Here is a 20212-nt window from a genome sequence, read left to right as displayed (position 1 = left end):
CTAGCTTTACATTAAAGATATAAATTCATCATGTGGTTCTCTAGCATTAACAAGACTCAAGAAAGGAAGTGCGGTATTGAACGAAAGTTGCAAAATGTTGACACAACAAATTCAACGCATGCGCTAACTGCATTAAGTTTTAGACTGGTTTCTTTAAAAGTACTACGCTCCACCCTTACGTAAAGCTTAGGAGCTGACGTTCCACAGTAGCAGGCAAGTGCCAGGTCTATATACGGCACCATTAAAACGCCCTTTATTTCAAACGTTTCTATCGATTCAAAGAGTTCCGCTACCGGTTTTTGCGGAATTAATTGTTTCCTATTCAAGGCGATACCGCACAAAACAATGGATTATGGATTGTGCCTTAAGAGCGTCTAGATCTCAAAAGAAATAAATAAAAGAAAATAAAATAATATCTAACCCCACCAAAAAAGGTGAAACGAAAACAGATAAATACCAGTCAGTTTTCCTTTTCTTTTGCCAATAGAAGCGAATTCAATAGGAGTACTTGTCGTTTAATTTACACTCATTTTGGTGATCGTTCAACCCTGTTTTTCCCAGCCACTAGCATTTTACTAATACCTCACACGACACTATGGTTTCAATGGGGTACGAACCTGTGGAGCATTTGCCACATATTTCTAAAAACATAAGTCCGGAAGAAAGAGCAAATGTTGAGCAGCTAGTCCGGTTAGAACTAGCGAGCCAGTTTAATTCCAACTTCACAACTTTAACTACCACAGCCACCACAGTGTCACCCTTGGGTGTCAGCAATAATGGGCCGCATTTAGAACAACTACGGGATGAAGGGCTACCACAACAGTTAATGATACAGCTGGAAATTGTGCCAGGCGCACAAGTGCTGGATGGAGAGGCTTTGCCAGCAACTGGGTTTCAAAGTACATTATTTGACATGAGCAAACAGCAATACGAAGAGGAGTTGGATGACGAAGATGATGAAGCTATGAATGAGGGTTTGGGAACGAATAGACATTTTGATGAACCATTGGTATCACCTTTGGAGGAAACACCATTCACTCACGGGGAAGCGGGTGTATATGACGGTGATCTATATACGACCCTGAGCTCCATAGCATCACGACAGGGCAATTCAAGTACAACAGAGACGAATAGGCAGCGTCTCCATGAGTTTCATTTATACCACACAAACGAAGCTAATGATTTAACGAACGAATCAGTATTATGTGATAATAATAAGAGAAAACTTATTCACGGTGAGGACGATTTACGGAAAAAGCGTCAGCTTGGGTGATTTGCAACTGTAAATCACTTTTACGAGGACATGATGATGAAGGTTAAGAAAATGAAACAGAAAATTGCTTGACAACTTGCTTATATTGATATTTAGATTACGTTACATATTCTCCAATGACTTGCTTGTATCTTTCTTTTGCAGAAATATGTAGTCAGTCTTGTTACTACCGACATTAACCACTCTGGGGCACCCTTCTCGATGCTTCTCTAACTGACAGCACTCCAAACAATAATATGCATCAGTAGCGTTTTCATTGTTCAACCCTAGATTGTTGCCACATATTATACATTTATTTATTAGATGACCTTGTGAGCAATCTTGACAAATGTGGACTTTAGCTGTTGGTTTAACAAAAGAATCACAAATGGGACATCGCCCATCACAGTTGGGACATACTTGGCCCATATACTTTCCTGGCTGTTTCATGCATTGTACAAGATCATATTGATGGCGAGACATTCTGTGTTATTGCTGTGAGGCTCTGGTTATTCTATGAACAGTGATGTTGTTTTTGTATAGGCTACTTGACGGATGGCGTTAAGATGAGATGATATATGGAGTCACGTGTAAACTATATTTGGTTTTTTGGTCTCTTCCAATTTTCATTTAAATTTGGAAACCCACATATCTCTTCTCTCTCTTTCTCTCCTTTTTCTGTTTCCAGTTTTGCAACCACTACAGTCATAAAACACAAACTACTTACCAGAGCAGAGCTTATAGTGTCGAAAAAAGTCCATATACAACTGCATATCGTCAACCAAGTTCATACTGCCCCCCCCTAATGAGTGAAGCTCCGCATTTGGATGAATGCATGATTTGTCTAGAACACATGCAACCAACAGACCATGTTGGCAAAATACCCTGTTGTCCCAATAAATTCTATCATAAAGATTGTATTGGATTATGGGCATCAAAGTCCAATAGCTGTCCTGTATGTAGAAACAAGTTTCACCAAGTCCACATTCTGCTGCAGGCTAAACCGAACGCCATTTCACACAGTATCCAAATTCGAGATAAGCTACTACCCAATCCAGCAATAGACCAAATTCCATCACAATTCATACTCGATTCAAATGACCGCTTCAACTATACAGACCCTAGCCCGTACTCGCCCGACTCTGGGTTTTGTTGTCTTTGCGCTATAACGAGATCAAATTCACCGCTTATACCTTGCCAACAATGTGCATCAAGTTTCCACGTAAACTGTCTTGGAATAAATGATTCAACTCCTGATGACTACTTTAATTGGTACTGTCCCATGTGTGATTACAATCAAGAAACAATTTTGCCCATGCGGCCACTACGAAGGGCTCTCTTTTCAGGAATCACTAGAAGGCAAACGCCAACCTCAAGGCGATTAGTAATACGAAACGAAAATGATGAAATTGATGACAGCTTTTTATACAATGATGAACCAATGCCGCTATTTAGTAATTTGCAAACCCATCATGATGATCTTCCAAGAGCTAGTAACGTAATGAATGGAGGTGTTATACTACGAAGAGAGCAAAAATTGAGACTGCGTTTAAGTGAGGAAGAAGTGAGCTCGTGGGATATGTTTGAGCAAGCACGAAGTCAACCTGAGGGTGACGTGGATGTAGGTGTTGGGTCTTCCACTACTGTTGATACAAATAAGCGTCGGCGAAGGAGGAAACGGACTATTGGCGCCATACAGTCCTCCCTGGAGACAGCACCACCTCAGCAAGGTTTGCCTGTTTTGGGAATACAGGAAAGTCGAATATCAAACTTGATTGGTCAATTAAAGCATACAAAAAGGCAGCCCAACTCAATGGCCTTTGCGTCTGCGACAGGAGCGCTTCCAGCTTCATCAAATATAGTACCTTCGTCATCAGCGTCAGATTCAGCGGCTTCTATAGGCAGCAGTCCCATGGAATCAACATCTTACTCAAGTGATGATAACGAGTACATTCAAAGAAGAGAGTTGACTTTGGAAGAGAAGCATGTAATACAAAAGATTGTTCAAGGTAAATTGAAACTAAGGTATAAACCAGGATCAAATGAAGAAGGCTTTATTTCGAATGAAGAGGAGTTCATTGCAATTAATAAACGTGTTTCGCGGAGCATCTATGCTCATATAATCAACTCCGTGGAAGATGTTGATGAATATTTCAAGAATGAAGCTAAATTAAAGCAAGTGGTTAATGAATATATACAGTGAATAGGAAATGGAGAAAGACGTATTTGACTTTCGTCAAAAAGTATGTTTATTCTTATTGCTACCTTCTACGTGGGCCCTTTGGTTTATTGAACTTAAGTCCACTTGATGGCTTGCTAGCTGAGGCCGAGGATGAAGTAGATGCTGGAGTAGCTGACCCAGAAGTATCATCAGTAGCTTCCAATTCACTCAATTCCAACTCATCTAAATCTCCCACCTCCAAGTTCTTATCCAAAACAGTGTCGTCATTGAGATATGTCTTTAAATGGTTGATCAAACTGTTTTTCGAAGCGGCATAAATCATTCTGTCTTTGACTGAAGAGCCCGATGGACAGCTATATATGAACGTGTAATGATTAGGGGAGTAGTTATAAATGGAGTAAGTTGGACCCGATGGTGAGTTACTTTGAAGGCTCTGTATCAAACTGCCTAAATCAACTTTAGCAACTTCCTTTGTCAACTTGATGGACTCTGAACTCAAATCGATATTGAAAATTAGCAATCGTTGATCATTTGCATCAATGGACAAGTTCTTGAACTCATTTTCCAACTCTTGATCAAACTTGTACAAAATATCAGAAGATGCTGACGATGGTGATTGTGAAGACATGCTAGCCAACTCCCTCTTGAATCCATATTCCTGTCCTTGGATATGAGTCTGGTTATTTAAGCTCTGCAAAATCTTTTCATCTTCCGTTAAAGGACCACTCTCACCATCTTCATTAATCACTTTCTCCAAATACTCAGCACTCAACTCATCCAATTCAGTCCAAGCGAATTTATATGCAAAACTCGATGATCCCAAGTTGGATAACAAGGTATTTTTGGTTGATGCATACAACATCTTCTGTTTAATGGGAGCTGAATCGGGGATAAATGATATGAAAACCCTGGATGATTCATAAGGTAAGATGATATAGGCAGGTTGGGGGAATTGTTTAGCGATGTATGAGTGTAATTGCTCAAAAGTTGACGAAATGGATGTGGAACTAGGTTGTGAGAAGGATGGATCAGGTATCAATTGAGTCGAGTCTGGTGACACTTTGATTATGATTGTGGAGCCATCCTGTTTCACTTCGTTTGCGAGTTCATCTGATACGGTAATACCGGATTGTGTAGACATTCTTTTGGTAGATAGATTGGACTTGTGTTGGATGTCAATTTGTCCGCGCAAATGTCTGTTCCCTTTTGCAGCTAGTTTTGTGTCGCTACTTCTGATTTGGGAAATAAATGTAAACAAAAGAGAAAAGATCGCTGAAATGATTAAACCCCATATCATTTAGCTCCTGTTTGATTAGCGCAAAGTACGATCAAGGCATCAAAAGACGACGTACTCCGAAGATTTTTCAATAATTGTACATTGTCGTTGCAAAACCATGGGTCTTTTCAACGTATTTATATCACTAGATTCAACAAGCATACCGACGTTTGATCCATCGATCGATTCAATCAATTTACAAGTGAAATCACTATTATACCTATACAAGAGACTACGGATTAACAAATTATTCCACTTGGTCAAGAATGATGAATTAACGTATACAGACTCATCGGTTATCGATGATGATCCTACATTTGCCAAACTTGATAAAACTTACAACTTGGCCAAATTTAAAGAGATTTTGCATGATGATGAGTATAGAGTATTGGTTGATTTTGTCAAGAACAAGTTCCGGTCAATGTGTTTTATTAATGATGTGCCTACGAATTTATCACGTCCTGGAAGTCCAACTCGAAATCAGTCCAGCAGTATCACCAATGATGATGAATTCCCGCCCTTTTTGGACTATAAGGACCGCAGATCGAAGTTGTTTAAATTTACATTGTTTCCCATTACACAACAACATACAATTGAATCAATTGCTAGTATACTAAGTGGATCCAATATTTACATTGAACACAAGGTGCCATTTTTGAAGAAATATAATATTGCAATTAGTGCAGTAACGAGTGTCATTGGTAACCAAACCTCTAGTGCCAAATTCAGCATAACTCAGATTCAGAAAACAAAAATCATTAGAAACTATCTTACGTTATTGGCGACGCATGTACAAGTGATGAGGATATACGAAGAATACACAAAATTGCATCCAATTGTCACCACCACGAGTACATCAACAACAACCTCGCTCAACCACTCAACATCGAAACTATCACTTAAAGAATCATCACTGGCGTCACCATCATCAACATCACCAACTAAACCTCCAATCTCAAGATCGCCTACAAAGCTAGCAAGAAGAGAATCACAGCCTAAACTTCGAACAAAACCATCCATACCGAAATTGCGACTTGAAGAGCTATACAACCCCGTAGCTAATCCACCACAAATCCAACCTGGAGAGAAGATGCTAAATGGTGGATCTAGTGGCAGTTCTGGGTCCATTACATTATCGGAAGATGTTGAAGGCAAGGAGATTTTACGATTGGATGTTTATGAACGGTGTAAACGAGCTGTTGATGATAAGATTAAATCGGAAAGGAAAAGAAGGAGTATGGTTAAAGAAGGAATGTGATTGAAGGTCCGTAGATGGTTGTTATTTACTTTTCATAGATATAGACTTTAAAATAGATTATATGAATTTATACTCTCAGTGTAGTCTTCTATTTTCGCAGCTTTAAGGACAAAAAAAAAAATAATCGATCATTTCTAACCAAAAGTATCTAGCAATCGAATCCCAACAATGCCACCAGTCTCAATCAGTCGCAACGGGTCTACAATGCTCCCCCGCCATAACCTGAAGCTACTCCTAACCCGCACACTCAACCCACAACTTCTACAAAGAGCTCCACATCACCGCAACTTCCACACATCATCGCCCACCCACAACCTCTTTGGCTCCAACCCACAATCAAAATCACTCCGAGGCAGACTCAGCAGCAGCCCGGAACACTTGCTAAAACCACTGGCCAAGACCCAAGTCTCATCGAATCCAGCTGACATGTTGACCCAAAATGACATCTTGATGTATTCGTCCAAGCCGCAAAATTATATAGAGAGTATCAAACTGAATGGGTTCCATTTATCGAATCAGTATTTTGTTTCGTCACCGGATTCAAATGGTGATTTGGTTGGGTTGTGTTTGATTAAATCAGAGACGTTTGAAGTTAAATTAACAAACAAGAAAGAGAAAAAGATGAACAGTGTGAAAGGGAAAGGTGGTTTGAGTAGTGGAGACAATTGCATACTCGATAATCATATCGTTACATTCACAGACTCAATTTTGCAAATTTTCGCCAAGGTGCACCCCAAACCGGAACTAGTTGTAATTGGAACTGGTAAAAAGACAAGTCGGTTATTGAATCCAGAAAATAGGAAATGGTTCAGTAATATGGGTATTCAGTTGGAAGTTAGTGATTCGACTACCGCGGGTCAAATTTATGATTTGTTGAGTACTGAAAGACCAGGAGTTATTGGGGCATTATTATTACCTCCCAATTTGTAAAGAGAGAGGCAGAGAGAAAGAAGATTCATCAAATGATGAGCAAAGTCACCCGATGCCTCAATTGGTTTATCGAAGTCTAGAATTAATTGTCATTTATATACGAATAACCGTTATTTATTATTAGTCTTTTTATATTTCAACTGTAGTTGTCCTTTACTTCATTCGTGGATGATCCTGACGCGGCCGCAACAGCAGCTATAGCAGCAGCAGTGGCAGTAGCACTTGATGATCTATTATTGACACTTGCGCCTGTACCTATGCCTGAACTATCCCCATTACCCAAAGAAGCGGAGGTGCTTATAGATTGAGCCATTGGTAAATTGGCAAAAATTGTCGAGTATCCCAGTGGAGTGCCAAACGTGATGTTCCACGGCGATGGAAATTGCATAAAATTGCCTGACCCTGTTGACGATGCCGACATTGGAGGTTGTGAGTTTGGATTCGGTTGTCCGTTGGGCATCATATCGACCACATTGTAAATCTGTGAGTGTTGTGGTGTTGACATCATTGACATTACTGGATACTGGACAAACGGACCTCCTTTGTTCATCGTTGTAGAAGAAGCTGGTGGTGGCATTTTTCCATTTGGAGCTGTCATGTTTTCCGTTTGGTTCGACGATGGAGGGGCTGGAGGTGGTGGCATGGGAATAGGCATGGGCTGAGTGTACTGTGCATACACACCCAGTTGTTGTTGTTGTGGTGGTGGTACCGCCATTGGTGCTGATTGTTGAGGTGGAAAGAACATCACTGGTTGGCTGGGTGATGGCTTTTCAAATATCTTATCCAATAACATCTTTGAATTTGGTGTTGACGAGTACCCTCCACTACCATGTCCACCAATGTCAAACGATGAATGATCAGTGGTTAGGTTCAAGTGACTTGAGTTCATGCTATTTTGCGATAGTATACTACTATTATTATGATTATCCTTCGACGACGACGATACGGTCACATTATGATTATCGGTTATAGATGACAGTTGTGGGTGCAATTGCGGTGGATGTAGTGGTATTAACTTTGGTTGTGTAGGTGGTTCTGTTTTGATCTGAGGCTCACTTTTGAAATCTTTCCTGCTATTGCTACTACTGTTGTTTTTGGTTTTGTTGTTACTATTACCCTTTTTCTTTCTTGACATTGTATTGACGTCAGTTAAGACAATTTGAAATTTGTTCATTCCCGCTTGCATCCGTTTCTTATTCTCTGCCTTTGCTCTTTTAGGGTCTTTAACCTGGGATGAGTTCAGTGCATTACCCGAAGATGTAGTTGTCAAAGTGTAGCCTGATTTAAAAGAGGTTGTTGTAGTGGTATGATTTAGTGGTTTGTGATGCTGACTCTTTGCTTTGTGCATGACATTCTTTGGTTTGCTTTCAGTGAAAACACCCATCTTTGGTTGATTTGAAAGTTTTGCTGGTGTGGGACTTGGTGGAGGTTGATTTTCCTTGTCATCCTCATCGTCATCAATGATATTAGGTTCTTCATCATGCTTTGGCAACTTCTCAAGATCATCATTAAGGTTTATATTTGAAAGTCTTTCAGTTGAAGCCACTAGTATTGTTGATGGTGATTCGGGTCTGGTTTGGTTATTTGTAGGGGTGTTGAAACTCAATTTGGCGTCTTTCAAGCTATTTTTCTGGGCAGTTGACTTGCATGGTGTTTGTGGTAGTAGTATGCTATCATCTTCATCGACTTCACCCTTTTTGCATTCCTTATGTGACTCTTTATGTGTGTCCTTCTTTATTTGGCTAACAACTGTAGGGGATTTCATTTCAAGTTTATCTTCTTCATCATCATCATCTTCTTCTTCTTCTTCCTCGCTATCCTGTTCATCTTCAGTATCTTTATCTTCCTCAATTGGGTAAACTTCCTTTCTAACAACTTTCTTCTCGTTATCTTCATTTTCAGCTCTAGTTGTAATGCTCAATTTATGTGGTACCCTTGGTGGAGTATCCACCATATTAATGCTTCTCTTTGTTGCACTTTTCAAAGGATCTTGTAAAATCTTTTTGTTACTAGCAACCGTATTCAAACTAAACTTTGATGGAGTTATACTATAATTTTCAAAATTAAAGCTAGTATCTCCTTTTGATCTTATTGGTGAATCAATGAAAAACTCACAATTTTGCTGAAAAATCTTTTCGTTAAATGGTGTTATACTATTGTTTGTTTGATTTACTGAGTTACTTCCAGCACTCATAAAGTTGAAATTGAAATTGTGATTTATAAATGGTGTTAAACCAAAATTTTGATACTCATAGTCATTAGCATTGTAAGTTGGGATAAAGTTTGCTGATGTGTTTGCACTTTGTGGTGCCAGTTGTTGCTGCTGCTGCTGCTGCTGCTGCTGCTGATTTAGTAGTTGTGCTTGCAGTAACGATGATGATATAAATAGTTTATTAGGTGTGGAATTGAACGAGATGATTTGTTCATTTGAATAAGTTTTTGATATGAGTGGAGTCCAACCTGTGAGATTTGATAATGGATTAGTTAACTTAGATGCTGAGGGCGGAAACGAGGGTGGTTGTTGTTGCTGCTGCTGCTGCTGCTGTTGTTGTTGTTGTAATTGTAGTGAATGTGTCTTTTTTGCTGACTGTAACAATGTCTTTTTAAATGGTGTTGATGTTACTTTATTGGTTGCTGGTGTTTTGGTAACAGCAAAAGAAGTGGGCTTATTCAGTTTCGATTCACTAAAGGAATCATCTCTAGCAGGCGATGAACGTAGGAATTCATGCGACATTGGTGGTAAGGGAGGTTAACGATGTAGCAAAAGACAACTTTTTTTTATATAGCGACACGCAAGACTCGGTTGAAGCAAGAAGGGTAGTTTGATTGTGATGAGTTAGTCAGAATAGACTTATGTGCTGATACAGGTATTTGATTTTTAACCTAGATGGATAGGCGTTGTTGCAAAAGGTTTTTCGTATTTGTATCGGATGTTTAGGTAAAAAGCTTGAAAGTAAATCTATCCTAGCAAATGATTGAGATTCTAGTGTTGTTGTATGAAATTGAATAGGAGAAGAAGCTCTTAAGTGTATTTGGTTTCTGATTGATACTACTGTCTTCTTCTTCTTCTTCTTCTTCTTCTTCTTGTTGTTCCTCTCTGCTGTTGTTGTTGTTGTTTTGGTCGTGGTTCAGTATAAGAGAAAGTTTTTTTTTCTTTTGCTATGTCTTTTTGGTTTGGCTATGTTTTGGTTTTGTTTACACTTTTTTAAAAAGATGAAACAGAACAGACAAAGAGCAATTCACACAAAAGAGAGAGAGAGAGGGGGGGGGATTGAGATAATATAACAGCCTCCACTTCAGTTACAATATATCTCTATTGTATACGTACTACTACTCTAATTACTATCAATTGTTAAGAAGGATCTCCGCCTCATTGAATCATTGAAAGAGTACTAAAATGTAACACTGCCTTCTGGAAAGACAATTGTTTACATTTTTATTTTTTTGATCAGTGTGTGTGTGTGTGTGTGTGTGTATGTCGCTTTTTCCTTTGTCATCTACTTCTGAGATTTCGCGTTTCATAAGATATCATCACCTACATATGGATAACACACAAGCTATATATATATGTATATATACATGGAGCCATTAAATAAGTCGTTTAAAAGCCCTTCAATATCTATACTAAATAAATGAAGAAGAAGAACTCTAAAAGTAAGTGACTGTAAGTTTGTAAACCACAAAACATATATTTTTTATTTTATGACATCAGTGTATATATATATAATTAGTGTTTATATTTTATTTTTTTTTCGCGTTTTTTGTGTTTAAAGAGAAGAAGAAGAAGAGGAAGAAGAGATACAAGAAGGAAAACAAAGAAAAACACACACATCAATCACGAATCAATTCTCCTCTCAATCACAATCTCAATTTCGTATATTGAAAAAGAAAAGCTGTATAGATATTATGTAAGGGAAAGTTGTGGTGTGAGGGGGAAAAATCGTAAATCTTCCAATTGCAACAACTAGCTAACTAACAAAGACAAGGACCATATCTCTTTTTGACTAGCTGAAAGAAGGAGAGAGGGGGCAGTGGAGAGAGAGAGAGAGAGAGAGAGAGAGAGAGAGAGAGAGAGAGAAGTCAATAAAAGTAGTCTTGAGCACATATAACACTCCAGTGTAAGGGTTGAATTGTGTACTGTGTATATACATATATCCGTGTATGTAGGACATTTTAAAAGGATAAACAATTGAAGATATTTACATATTTTTTTGCAACCAACCTGATCTCAAACAAAGAGGAATATATAATATAGTAAAGTATAATAGAGCTACAATTAGATATAAACTCTTTTTATTCTCAAAACTTTCAAATATCAATATCAATTAAAACAAATACTATTAATTAATCAGTAATAAGTAGTAGTTTAACAGTAATAACAACAACAACGACAAACACAGTATACTCCATATGCAAAAAAAACAAGAAAAGATAACAAAGGATAACAAAAACAAAGGACAAAAAACAAACATTCTTTTTCTTTCTAATTAATAAAAAAAAACTCAAACTGAAGACAACCTTGTTATTGTTACTCTCATCTCTCTCCTTGTCCGCTTGATATGTTGTTTCCCTACTTCTTTCTCTCTTTCAACTTCTCTCTGTTTAAGCATGATCAGCAACGGCTGCTTGTCCTTGATCAAACTCTTGTTCAGCAAGTCTCAAGTTTTCAGTTTCATCAGCCAATTCATCGTCATGATAAGCATCTTCTTCTTCTTCATCATGAGTAGCAGCCAAAGATAAAGTTGGACGAACAACAGCAGAATCAAAAGTCCATGAAGCCAAAGCATTTTCAGCATCAATAATAATTTGTTTAGAAGCTTCATAACCATCATAAGCTGGTCTAGTTTCACCAGGAGTAACTGGACTTTCATCCAACAATTCCAAAAGTGCTTTACCATAACCAGCAATTAAAGCAATCTTTTCAGCATGTTCTCTAATTGAATCAAATTGATAATTGTAAGCAGTCTTCAATTTTTCTCTAGTAATATTACTCAATTGAGCTTCAGCAACTAAAGATTCAGCTTCAGCTCTAACCAATTCTTGTTCCAATACATTAATCTTGGGGGATTGAGGATCCTTATATTTCAAATAAGCAATTTGATCAGTAATCTTTTGTTTTCTTTCTCTTGATGGTTGTACTGAACCTTCAATATCTCTAATACTCTTCAAAGTAATTCTATATTGATCATATCTATCAATAAATTGATCTTCCAATTCACCGATTTCATAAATCAAGACACCCAATTTATCAGTAATATCAGAAACATCATCATCATTATTTTCACCCCAGAGTGACAATTGTTTAGCAACATCTCTACGTTCTCTTGAAGTAATTTCAGTAGATCTCATCAAGTTCTTTTCCATCTTGATTAAAACAGCCAATTTTCTAGCCAATTCTGGACCCATGGCACCAGCAGCTCCTTTTCTAAAGGAATGAGAAATGGAACCTTTACCAAAAAATCTACTCTTGGTAGAAGATGGTGGTGGTGGAGGTGCTTGTAATTGAGAAGCAGTAGGAGCTCTAGTGGATCTTAATGAATAAGTTCTATGCATAATTGATTTGATAAAAAAGTTTTAACGAAAGGGATAAGTTTGACTATTAGAAAGAAAGGGAAAAAAGGGAAAAAAAAATTGAAATTTTGAAATTTGGTGGTTTGGTTTTATAGAGAAAGAGAAAGAGAAAAAAAGAAGGTGACTGACTGACTGACTAACTAATTAATTAATTAAAACAGCAAACCAATTAAAAAAAAATAAAATTTAAAATCATGCACAAAATGTACAGTTTACGCAAAAAACAACAAAACAATCATTCATTCATTCATAATATAAATTTCATAAAAAAAAAAAATCATCATTCACAGCGTAATACATCACGTACATTACATACATACATACACACAGGCATATATCACTTTACAGTAAAGTATAACGATGTAATGTAGTATTAAGTAAGAAAAGTACCATAGTATCATATAGAATTAGTACAGATGTTGAAAAGTAGTATCATTTGTGTCTCTTCTTTGTTTTATTTTTATTCATTTCGAGGACACACAAAAAAAATAGTCTGTTACATTTTTCCATTCGTCTGTTCTTTCATCATCTATATCGATACATCTTTACTCAATTGATAATAGTATCTACCATTCTCAATCCAACAGAAAAAAAGTGGCTTCTCATTTAAACTAGGGGCTCGATTTATAACTTATTACTCGAGGAAATAAAGCTCATCTCAGAAGGTTTTTCACTGCACCTATCGCACGCATATACACATACACACATATATACTCTCTCTCTCTCTCTCTCTCTTTATACTCAATAGAGTTATTAACTAACCAAACTACCTGTCTAATCTAACTAAAATATCACTTTAAAAGATTGTTCTTTGTAAATTGTTTTTCCTTTTGTTTACAATTTTACCTAATTAAGCAAAATTAAATCAAAAATCAAAACTCTCTTCCTTTGTAACCCCTTCCTTCAATCTTTCTTCTTGTTCCTTATTGTCTATCTATATATATATATCCGTTTCTATTACTATTATGATATTATTATTTAAATGGCTGGCTAGGCTAATTGATGTTTAACGTACTATTCCTTACTTTCCTTGTATTGTATTGTCGTCGAACACGTTTTCTTTTCAACAAAATCTTTTGTGTAAAGGAGCAAAACTCGCACGGCTTTTTTACAACGTAATCTCCGGAGAGAGAGACAAAAAAAATATATATTATATAACCCACCAAACCGTTTCTTTTTCTCTCCCCCCCATGGAGCCAATCTCCATCTCCAATCCCAGTCCATTTTTGACTGATGGCTCGACTGAACTTTCTTGTTTCTTGGGTCCGCTCATGATCCACAGTTTTTTCTCGCTTTTTATTCTTTGTGTGGACTCTCCCGCCTTTGGAATAACCTCTTTCTTTTTTTTTTTTTGTTTTCTTTTGCTTTGTAACTACATTTATTGTCTTTTGCTTGAAATTAATGGAGTTTTTCCTTTGTGATTATCAACGAACAAAGTATCAAATTTCAAAACCACAATACACAATTTTCCAATAACTTCTATGTATTCACTTATCTATTTATAGTGCACCCAACAAAGTAAGTAACTATATTTAATTCTATTGAAAGCACTACAAAATAAGACAGAGATAAAGTCTTCATGGTCACTCTTTCTATTCTCCCCACACACACCCCTTTCTTTCTCTTCACACACCACTTGACACACAAAACTCTTTTTTTATTCCTGAAACTTTCTATTATTTCTTGTTTCAGTTGTACAAACTCAACCTTATCAGTTACACTCATCAAAACCTTAAGAACTCCCCCCACTTAACATCAAGTACTTATCATCACCATACTCAAACTCTTCCGCCCTTTTTTTACCCCTTGTTTGGAAGCCGGTCGGTTTTATACTTTTTCTCTTGTGTTTTTTTAAACCATGCATATACGCAAAGTGCATGTACTCTGCACCTAAAACACGCCCATTAGAACCGAGAACAATATAAATGCAAGATCACCTGTCACTTTCTTACGCTTGCCTTCTCGTGTAAATAATCCCTTCTTTTATGAATCACGTAAATTCTCTCCTTTTGTGTATATAGACGTGATTAAAGTCCTTGTTTTCCATAATCATGATCTCCTGTCGAGATAGCAAATGGTATAAAAATAAGCTTAAGCTTGTATTACTTGCATGACCACTCTATTTTGTGTAGCAGGGTCCCAAAATACAACATTTTGTTTCTGGTGCAACAGTACGTCTCTTTCTTTTGTTGGATGTTGGTTTGCATCTGTCCACCATTGCCTTCCTTTTCCTTCTTCATTGCGGAATTCCTTTTGCTGCTAGCTTGATGGTTTGGAATTGGACATACAATTCCAATGCCGTGATTTAGTCCGTTTGACGTTCCCGTACACTTTCCTGGTATAGTCCCCACCTGCTTTACAAACATCGAATCAGTCAGGTTTTTGGAGGATGAAACAACTCGAACAGGCTAAAAGCGGTTGTTATTGTATATAGGTGATGCAAGTGTGCAAAAACGGGTACCTTTTCTATGTCACACTTGTTCATCTTTATTTGGTGGTAATTTGGTTGCAAAACTTTGCTTAACTTTATCACAATGCCTCCCTCATTCAAGTCTTCCTCCAAACCACACCAATTTCAAACTTCGCTACGTTGATTAGCAAGCCTAGTGGTGTTACTCTTACTTGCACTTGCTCATGACAACTCCATGAGTATATCAAGTGGTCTGTCCTTCCCTCCGCGTCCATGAGGTAGTGTCGCAAACTCCACTGTCAACAATCCTTATTATACGACATCATTGAAAATTTTTTGTCTCACAACGCAACGGCGAAAAACAATTGAAATCTTTAATCTAACCTTTTCAAAGCATCTAATCACAATCGATCAACTAGTTTTCCCTTTGATAACAATGTCAAGCATAGTATCGAGTCCTGGAATTAAGGACGCGGAACTATTGGTATCAAAGTCGATTTACTCAAGGCCATATGTGTGGCCATTCGCCATTATATATCCCGTCTTTTTACAATTATACTTGAATCATTATGATACCTATTTCGTTGGTAGAGAATGGACTTTCGTTTACTCCTTAACTATTATATCATTCAACTTGTTATTCTGGTTGATGCCTCATTGGAATATCGATATCAATTCCAAATTCAATTACACCAAAGTTGACAAGATTGAAGATGCCACTTATATCAAGATCACTCCAGCACCAAATTCAGGTGTAGGTGAAATCAGTACTATTAATCGTGAAACTTTCCATGATGGGGAAAAACAAACCAGTTTCTTGTATCAAAAGAGAAGGTATTTGTATCATCCTGAAATAAAGAAATTTTCACCACCAGAGTTTGCATTTGATTCATTACCAAAATTGAGTACCTATCAAACTACAAAGGGGTTAAGTGGAGATTTACAAAAACTGTACAGAAATTATGGATTAAACAAGTTTGATATTCCAATTCCAACATTTTTGGAATTGTTTAAAGAACATGCAGTGGCTCCATTTTTCGTTTTCCAGATTTTCTGTGTTGCACTTTGGTGTATGGATGAACAATGGTATTATTCTCTTTTCTCATTATTTATGTTGGTATCGTTTGAAATGACTACAGTTTTCCAAAGAAGAATGACTATGTCTGAGTTTCAAAGCATGGGAATCAAACCATACGATATCTATGTTCATCGTGATGATGAATGGCAACAAATCCCAACTACTGATTTATTACCGGGTGACTTGGTGTCGATTACTAGAACTAATGAAGATAGTGCTTTACCCTGTGATTTGCTTTTGGTTGATGGATCAGCCATTGTTAATGAAGCCATGTTGTCAGGAGAATCTACCCCATTGTTGAAAGAATCAATCAAGTTGAGACCAAGTGAAGATAATTTGCAACCTGAAGGATTTGACAAGAATTCAATCTTACATGGTGGTACTTCAGCTTTACAAGTGACTAAACCGGAAAACTCGATTGTTGCTCCTGCTCCTGATAATGGATCTCTTGCTGTGGTCACAAAGACTGGATTTGAAACATCACAAGGTTCATTGGTTCGTACAATGATCTTTTCTAGTGAACGTGTTTCAGTTGGAAATAAAGAGGCATTTTTGTTTATTTTGTTTTTGTTGGTATTTGCCATCATTGCTTCTTGGTATGTGTGGACAGAAGGAACAAGAATGGGTAGAGTTCAATCGAAATTGATTTTGGATTGTATTATTGTTATTACTTCAGTTGTTCCACCTGAATTACCAATGGAATTAACCATGGCTGTCAATTCATCATTGTCTAAATTGCAAAAATTCTACATTTATTGTACTGAGCCATTTAGAATCCCATTGGCTGGCAGAATTGATGTTTGTTGTTTTGACAAGACTGGTACGTTGACCGATGAGGACTTGGTATTTGAAGGATTGGCTGGGTTTAAAGATGATGATATTCACCATTTGTACAAGGCATCCGATGCCCCAACTACAACTTCATATGTTTTGGGTTCAGCTCATGCTTTGGTCAAGTTGGATGATGGTGAAGTTGTTGGTGATCCAATGGAACAAGCTACCTTGAGTGCTGCTCATTGGACCGTTGGTGCAAATGATACAGTTGAAAGAGAACTTGGTAAGAAGGTGGAAAAAATCAAGATTTTACGTCGTTTCCAATTCTCGAGTGCGCTTAAAAGATCATCCACTATCTCATCGATCAACTCTGTGCCCGGTAAAAACTTTGTTGCTGCTAAAGGTGCACCTGAAACCATTCGTAAAATGATTGTTGATGCTCCTGATCATTATGAAGATATTTACAAGTCCTTCACTAGAGCTGGCTCACGTGTCTTGGCTTTGGCTTACAAGTATTTGGATACCAATGTCAATGTCAACAAGGTTAAACGTGAGGAGATTGAATCAAAGTTACATTTTGCCGGGTTTATTATCTTCCATTGTCCATTGAAAGCTGATGCTATTGAAACTATCAAGATGTTGAATGAATCATCTCAACGTTCAATTATGATTACTGGTGATAATGCCTTAACTGCATGTCATGTGGCTAAGGAAGTTGCAATTACTACGAAAGACGTTTTGATTTTGGATGCTCCTGAAGAACATCATGATGTTGAGAGTGCTGACTTGGTGTGGAGAAATGTTCATGAAACGGTTGTTATCCCAATTAGATCTACTGACAAGATTGATTTTGATAAATTGAAGCAATTTGATATTTGTTTAACTGGATATGCATTGAACTTGTTGAGTGGCCATGAACAATTACTTGCGTTGTTGAAAAGAAGTTGGATTTACGCTAGAGTCTCACCATCACAAAAGGAATTTATCTTGACTACATTGAAGGATGCCGGATATAATACATTGATGTGTGGTGATGGTACCAATGACGTTGGTGCTTTAAAACAAGCCAATATCGGAGTTGCTCTTTTGAACGGTACTGAAGAAGGTATGAATAAGATTCTTGAAAATAGAAAGATTGAAGCCACAAAGAAAGTCTATGATAAACAAGTGCAATTGTTTGCGAATTGGGGTAAACCTGCACCAAATGTGCCACCAGTCATTGCTCACTTGTACCCACCTGGTCAAAACAACCCCAAGTATTTGGAAGCTATGGAAAAGAAGGGTGTGACAATCACAGATGACATGAGACAAGCAGTTGCCTTAGCCATGAAACAGCCACCAAGAGTACCACAACCTGGTCAATCACCTGTCCCAGCTGATGGTGGGAAATTTGCCGATACTGTTCTTGGTGCATTGAATGATGCTGAAGCTGAAGATGAAGCACCAACTTTGAAATTGGGTGATGCGTCAGTTGCGGCTCCATTCACTTCGAAATTGTCCAATGTTAGTGCTGTTACCCATATCATTCGTCAAGGACGTTGTGCATTGGTGTCAACAATTCAAATGTACAAGATCTTGGCTTTGAACTGTTTGATTTCTTCATATTCGCTTTCAGTGTTGTATTTAGCTGGTATGAAGTTTGGTGATGGACAAGCAACCATTTCCGGTATCTTGTTATCCGTTTGTTTCTTGTCAATCTCTCGTGGTAAACCATTGGAGAAATTATCCAAAGAAAGACCACAAGATGGAATTTTCAACATTTATATCATGGGATCAATCTTGGGACAATTTTTCATCCATATTGTTACTTTGGTTTATATTACTCGTGAAATTTACATTATTGAACCAAAAGAACCTTCAGTTGATTTAGAAAAGAAGTTTAATCCATCATTGTTAAATACTGGTATGTTTTTATTACAATTGGCACAATCGGTATCTACATTTGCTGTCAATTATATTGGTTTACCATTTAGAGAAAGTCTTACTGCTAACAAAGGTATGTATTATGGATTATTGGGAGTCGCTGGTTTAACTTTTGCTGGATCAACTGAATTCATTCCTGAAATTAATGAGGCTATGCAGTTTGTTCCCATGTCGACTGATTTTAAAGTCAAGTTGACAGGGTCGATTATTGTTGATTTAGTTGCGACGTGGGCTATCGAGACTGTGTTGAAGCATTTCTTTATGAATTCACATGCGGCTGATATTGCTTTGAGGGATGAGGATTTTGAGTCAGAAGAGGCGCAGATTGAAGTAGTTGAGGAGGAGGAGGAGGAGGAGAAGAAGAAGATTCAAGTAGAGTAGTAGTGTGTGGATGTTGTTTTTTGCTTTTATATAGAGGTTTTGAGTAATTTCAAATACATACAATTTATTATAAATTAAGGTACGTGTAACGGATGATGCAATCTTTTCTTTGGTTTATTCATTATAAATAGGGCCAGGAATCCTTTGATGGTGTCTAGTTTATATAGTTCTTTACTTCGCAATGCCTAATGCTCTTGTTTTCTTATTATAGTGCGTGTAGTCAATAACTTTAGTTTTAAGTACTGCTAAATCTCTCAGTCGATTCAACTCAGATACACAAAGTACTATTGTACCAGATACGTTGTGAATTTGAAAACTATCCAACCTGTCACTGATCATCTCAATAATGCAAAGAATATCATCTTGATCGATTAGATTTTCATCACAAGTATCTCGTACAACTTGGGTAATCTTGTTCAACGAAAGCAGAATCTTGAAAGCTTTACCATTGCTGCCTTTGTCTGGATATGCATCAAAATATAATTGATAAATAACACTGTAGATTTGACCCATTTTCGAAGATAGATATCGATCATGTTTTTCTTGTTTTGTCACGCCAAACTGTTCTTTACTTGACGCCTCCTTCTTTCTGATCCTTTCGAGTAATGACATTCCTTGATTCTTTTCACTTTCTTCAACGGCATTTTTTTCCTTAAATGTGAATTTAGATCGAGTGTTTTTCAACTCGGCAAAATCAGCCTTGCGTTTCGTGGGTGAAGAAGAAGTTGATGAGGAGGATTGAGGTTTAGTGATTTTCTTCGCTGATTCAGTGACCCTCATCGGTGCCCTAGTCATTGCCAGTATATGAAACAATGGTATTTGTGGAATGATATCTTCCTTTGGATTATTTTCCATCCATTCATTTAGCGCTTCAATAGACGACGCGTGTCTCTTTAATTTGAAAAAAATTTGATATGTTCGTTTCTTCTTGTGTTTGTGTGCGTTTTCGCGTTTCGGAACTTAATTCCTGATTTAGACCTACTTCCGATACACACAGCAAAAGACCGTCCTGTATCACAACTACTTCAACATTGTTGCATAGATTCTAGAAAACTTGATCCGAGATGAGAGGCTGCGGCAATGAATTGCCAACTGAAGCTTTGGATTGCCTCATAAGCAACTTTTCAAATTAATCTCTACGGTGTGAATCAATAGCTCGATGTCTCTGTACCTCTTC

The 20212-nt window shown here is 37.3% G+C and overlaps 9 protein-coding genes across 9 annotated transcripts; 5 read left to right on the top strand and 4 right to left on the bottom strand. All coding sequences in view use genetic code 12, as the record gives it.

Moving 5' to 3' along the window:
• Positions 1-604: 604 nt before the first annotated feature.
• Positions 605-1273, top strand: I9W82_000677 (uncharacterized protein; the record flags this gene model as incomplete). Its single annotated transcript, XM_067695067.1, has 1 exon — positions 605-1273. The coding sequence occupies one exon, from the start codon at positions 605-607 to the stop codon at positions 1271-1273; it is 669 nt and encodes a 222-aa protein (XP_067550702.1).
• Positions 1274-2057: 784 nt separating this feature from the next.
• Positions 2058-3455, top strand: I9W82_000676 (ubiquitin-protein ligase; the record flags this gene model as incomplete). Its single annotated transcript, XM_067695066.1, has 1 exon — positions 2058-3455. The coding sequence occupies one exon, from the start codon at positions 2058-2060 to the stop codon at positions 3453-3455; it is 1398 nt and encodes a 465-aa protein (XP_067550701.1).
• A 58-nt stretch (positions 3456-3513) lies between these two features.
• Positions 3514-4575, bottom strand: I9W82_000675 (uncharacterized protein; the record flags this gene model as incomplete). Its single annotated transcript, XM_067695065.1, has 1 exon — positions 3514-4575. One exon carries the CDS (start codon positions 4573-4575, stop codon positions 3514-3516), a length of 1062 nt encoding a protein of 353 aa, XP_067550700.1.
• A 253-nt stretch (positions 4576-4828) lies between these two features.
• I9W82_000674 (uncharacterized protein) lies at positions 4829-5968 on the top strand (the record flags this gene model as incomplete). The annotated part of the gene is made up of 1 exon (XM_067695064.1): positions 4829-5968. The coding sequence occupies one exon, from the start codon at positions 4829-4831 to the stop codon at positions 5966-5968; it is 1140 nt and encodes a 379-aa protein (XP_067550699.1).
• A 168-nt stretch (positions 5969-6136) lies between these two features.
• Positions 6137-6898, top strand: I9W82_000673 (uncharacterized protein; the record flags this gene model as incomplete). Its single annotated transcript, XM_067695063.1, has 1 exon — positions 6137-6898. The coding sequence occupies one exon, from the start codon at positions 6137-6139 to the stop codon at positions 6896-6898; it is 762 nt and encodes a 253-aa protein (XP_067550698.1).
• A 136-nt stretch (positions 6899-7034) lies between these two features.
• I9W82_000672 (uncharacterized protein) lies at positions 7035-9632 on the bottom strand (the record flags this gene model as incomplete). The annotated part of the gene is made up of 1 exon (XM_067695062.1): positions 7035-9632. The coding sequence occupies one exon, from the start codon at positions 9630-9632 to the stop codon at positions 7035-7037; it is 2598 nt and encodes an 865-aa protein (XP_067550697.1).
• Positions 9633-11500: 1868 nt separating this feature from the next.
• LSP1 (lipid-binding protein) lies at positions 11501-12451 on the bottom strand (the record flags this gene model as incomplete). The annotated part of the gene is made up of 1 exon (XM_067695061.1): positions 11501-12451. The coding sequence occupies one exon, from the start codon at positions 12449-12451 to the stop codon at positions 11501-11503; it is 951 nt and encodes a 316-aa protein (XP_067550696.1).
• A 2864-nt stretch (positions 12452-15315) lies between these two features.
• SPF1 (ion-transporting P-type ATPase) lies at positions 15316-19035 on the top strand (the record flags this gene model as incomplete). The annotated part of the gene is made up of 1 exon (XM_067695060.1): positions 15316-19035. The coding sequence occupies one exon, from the start codon at positions 15316-15318 to the stop codon at positions 19033-19035; it is 3720 nt and encodes a 1239-aa protein (XP_067550695.1).
• A 171-nt stretch (positions 19036-19206) lies between these two features.
• I9W82_000669 (uncharacterized protein) lies at positions 19207-19830 on the bottom strand (the record flags this gene model as incomplete). Its single annotated transcript, XM_067695058.1, has 1 exon — positions 19207-19830. One exon carries the CDS (start codon positions 19828-19830, stop codon positions 19207-19209), a length of 624 nt encoding a protein of 207 aa, XP_067550694.1.
• Positions 19831-20212: the final 382 nt, after the last annotated feature.

This window comes from Candida metapsilosis (genome assembly GCF_017655625.1).
Source record: "Candida metapsilosis strain BP57 chromosome Unknown scaffold1, whole genome shotgun sequence".
NCBI lineage: Eukaryota > Fungi > Ascomycota > Pichiomycetes > Serinales > Debaryomycetaceae > Lodderomyces > Lodderomyces metapsilosis.
This window is presented reverse-complemented; position numbering and strand designations above follow the sequence as displayed.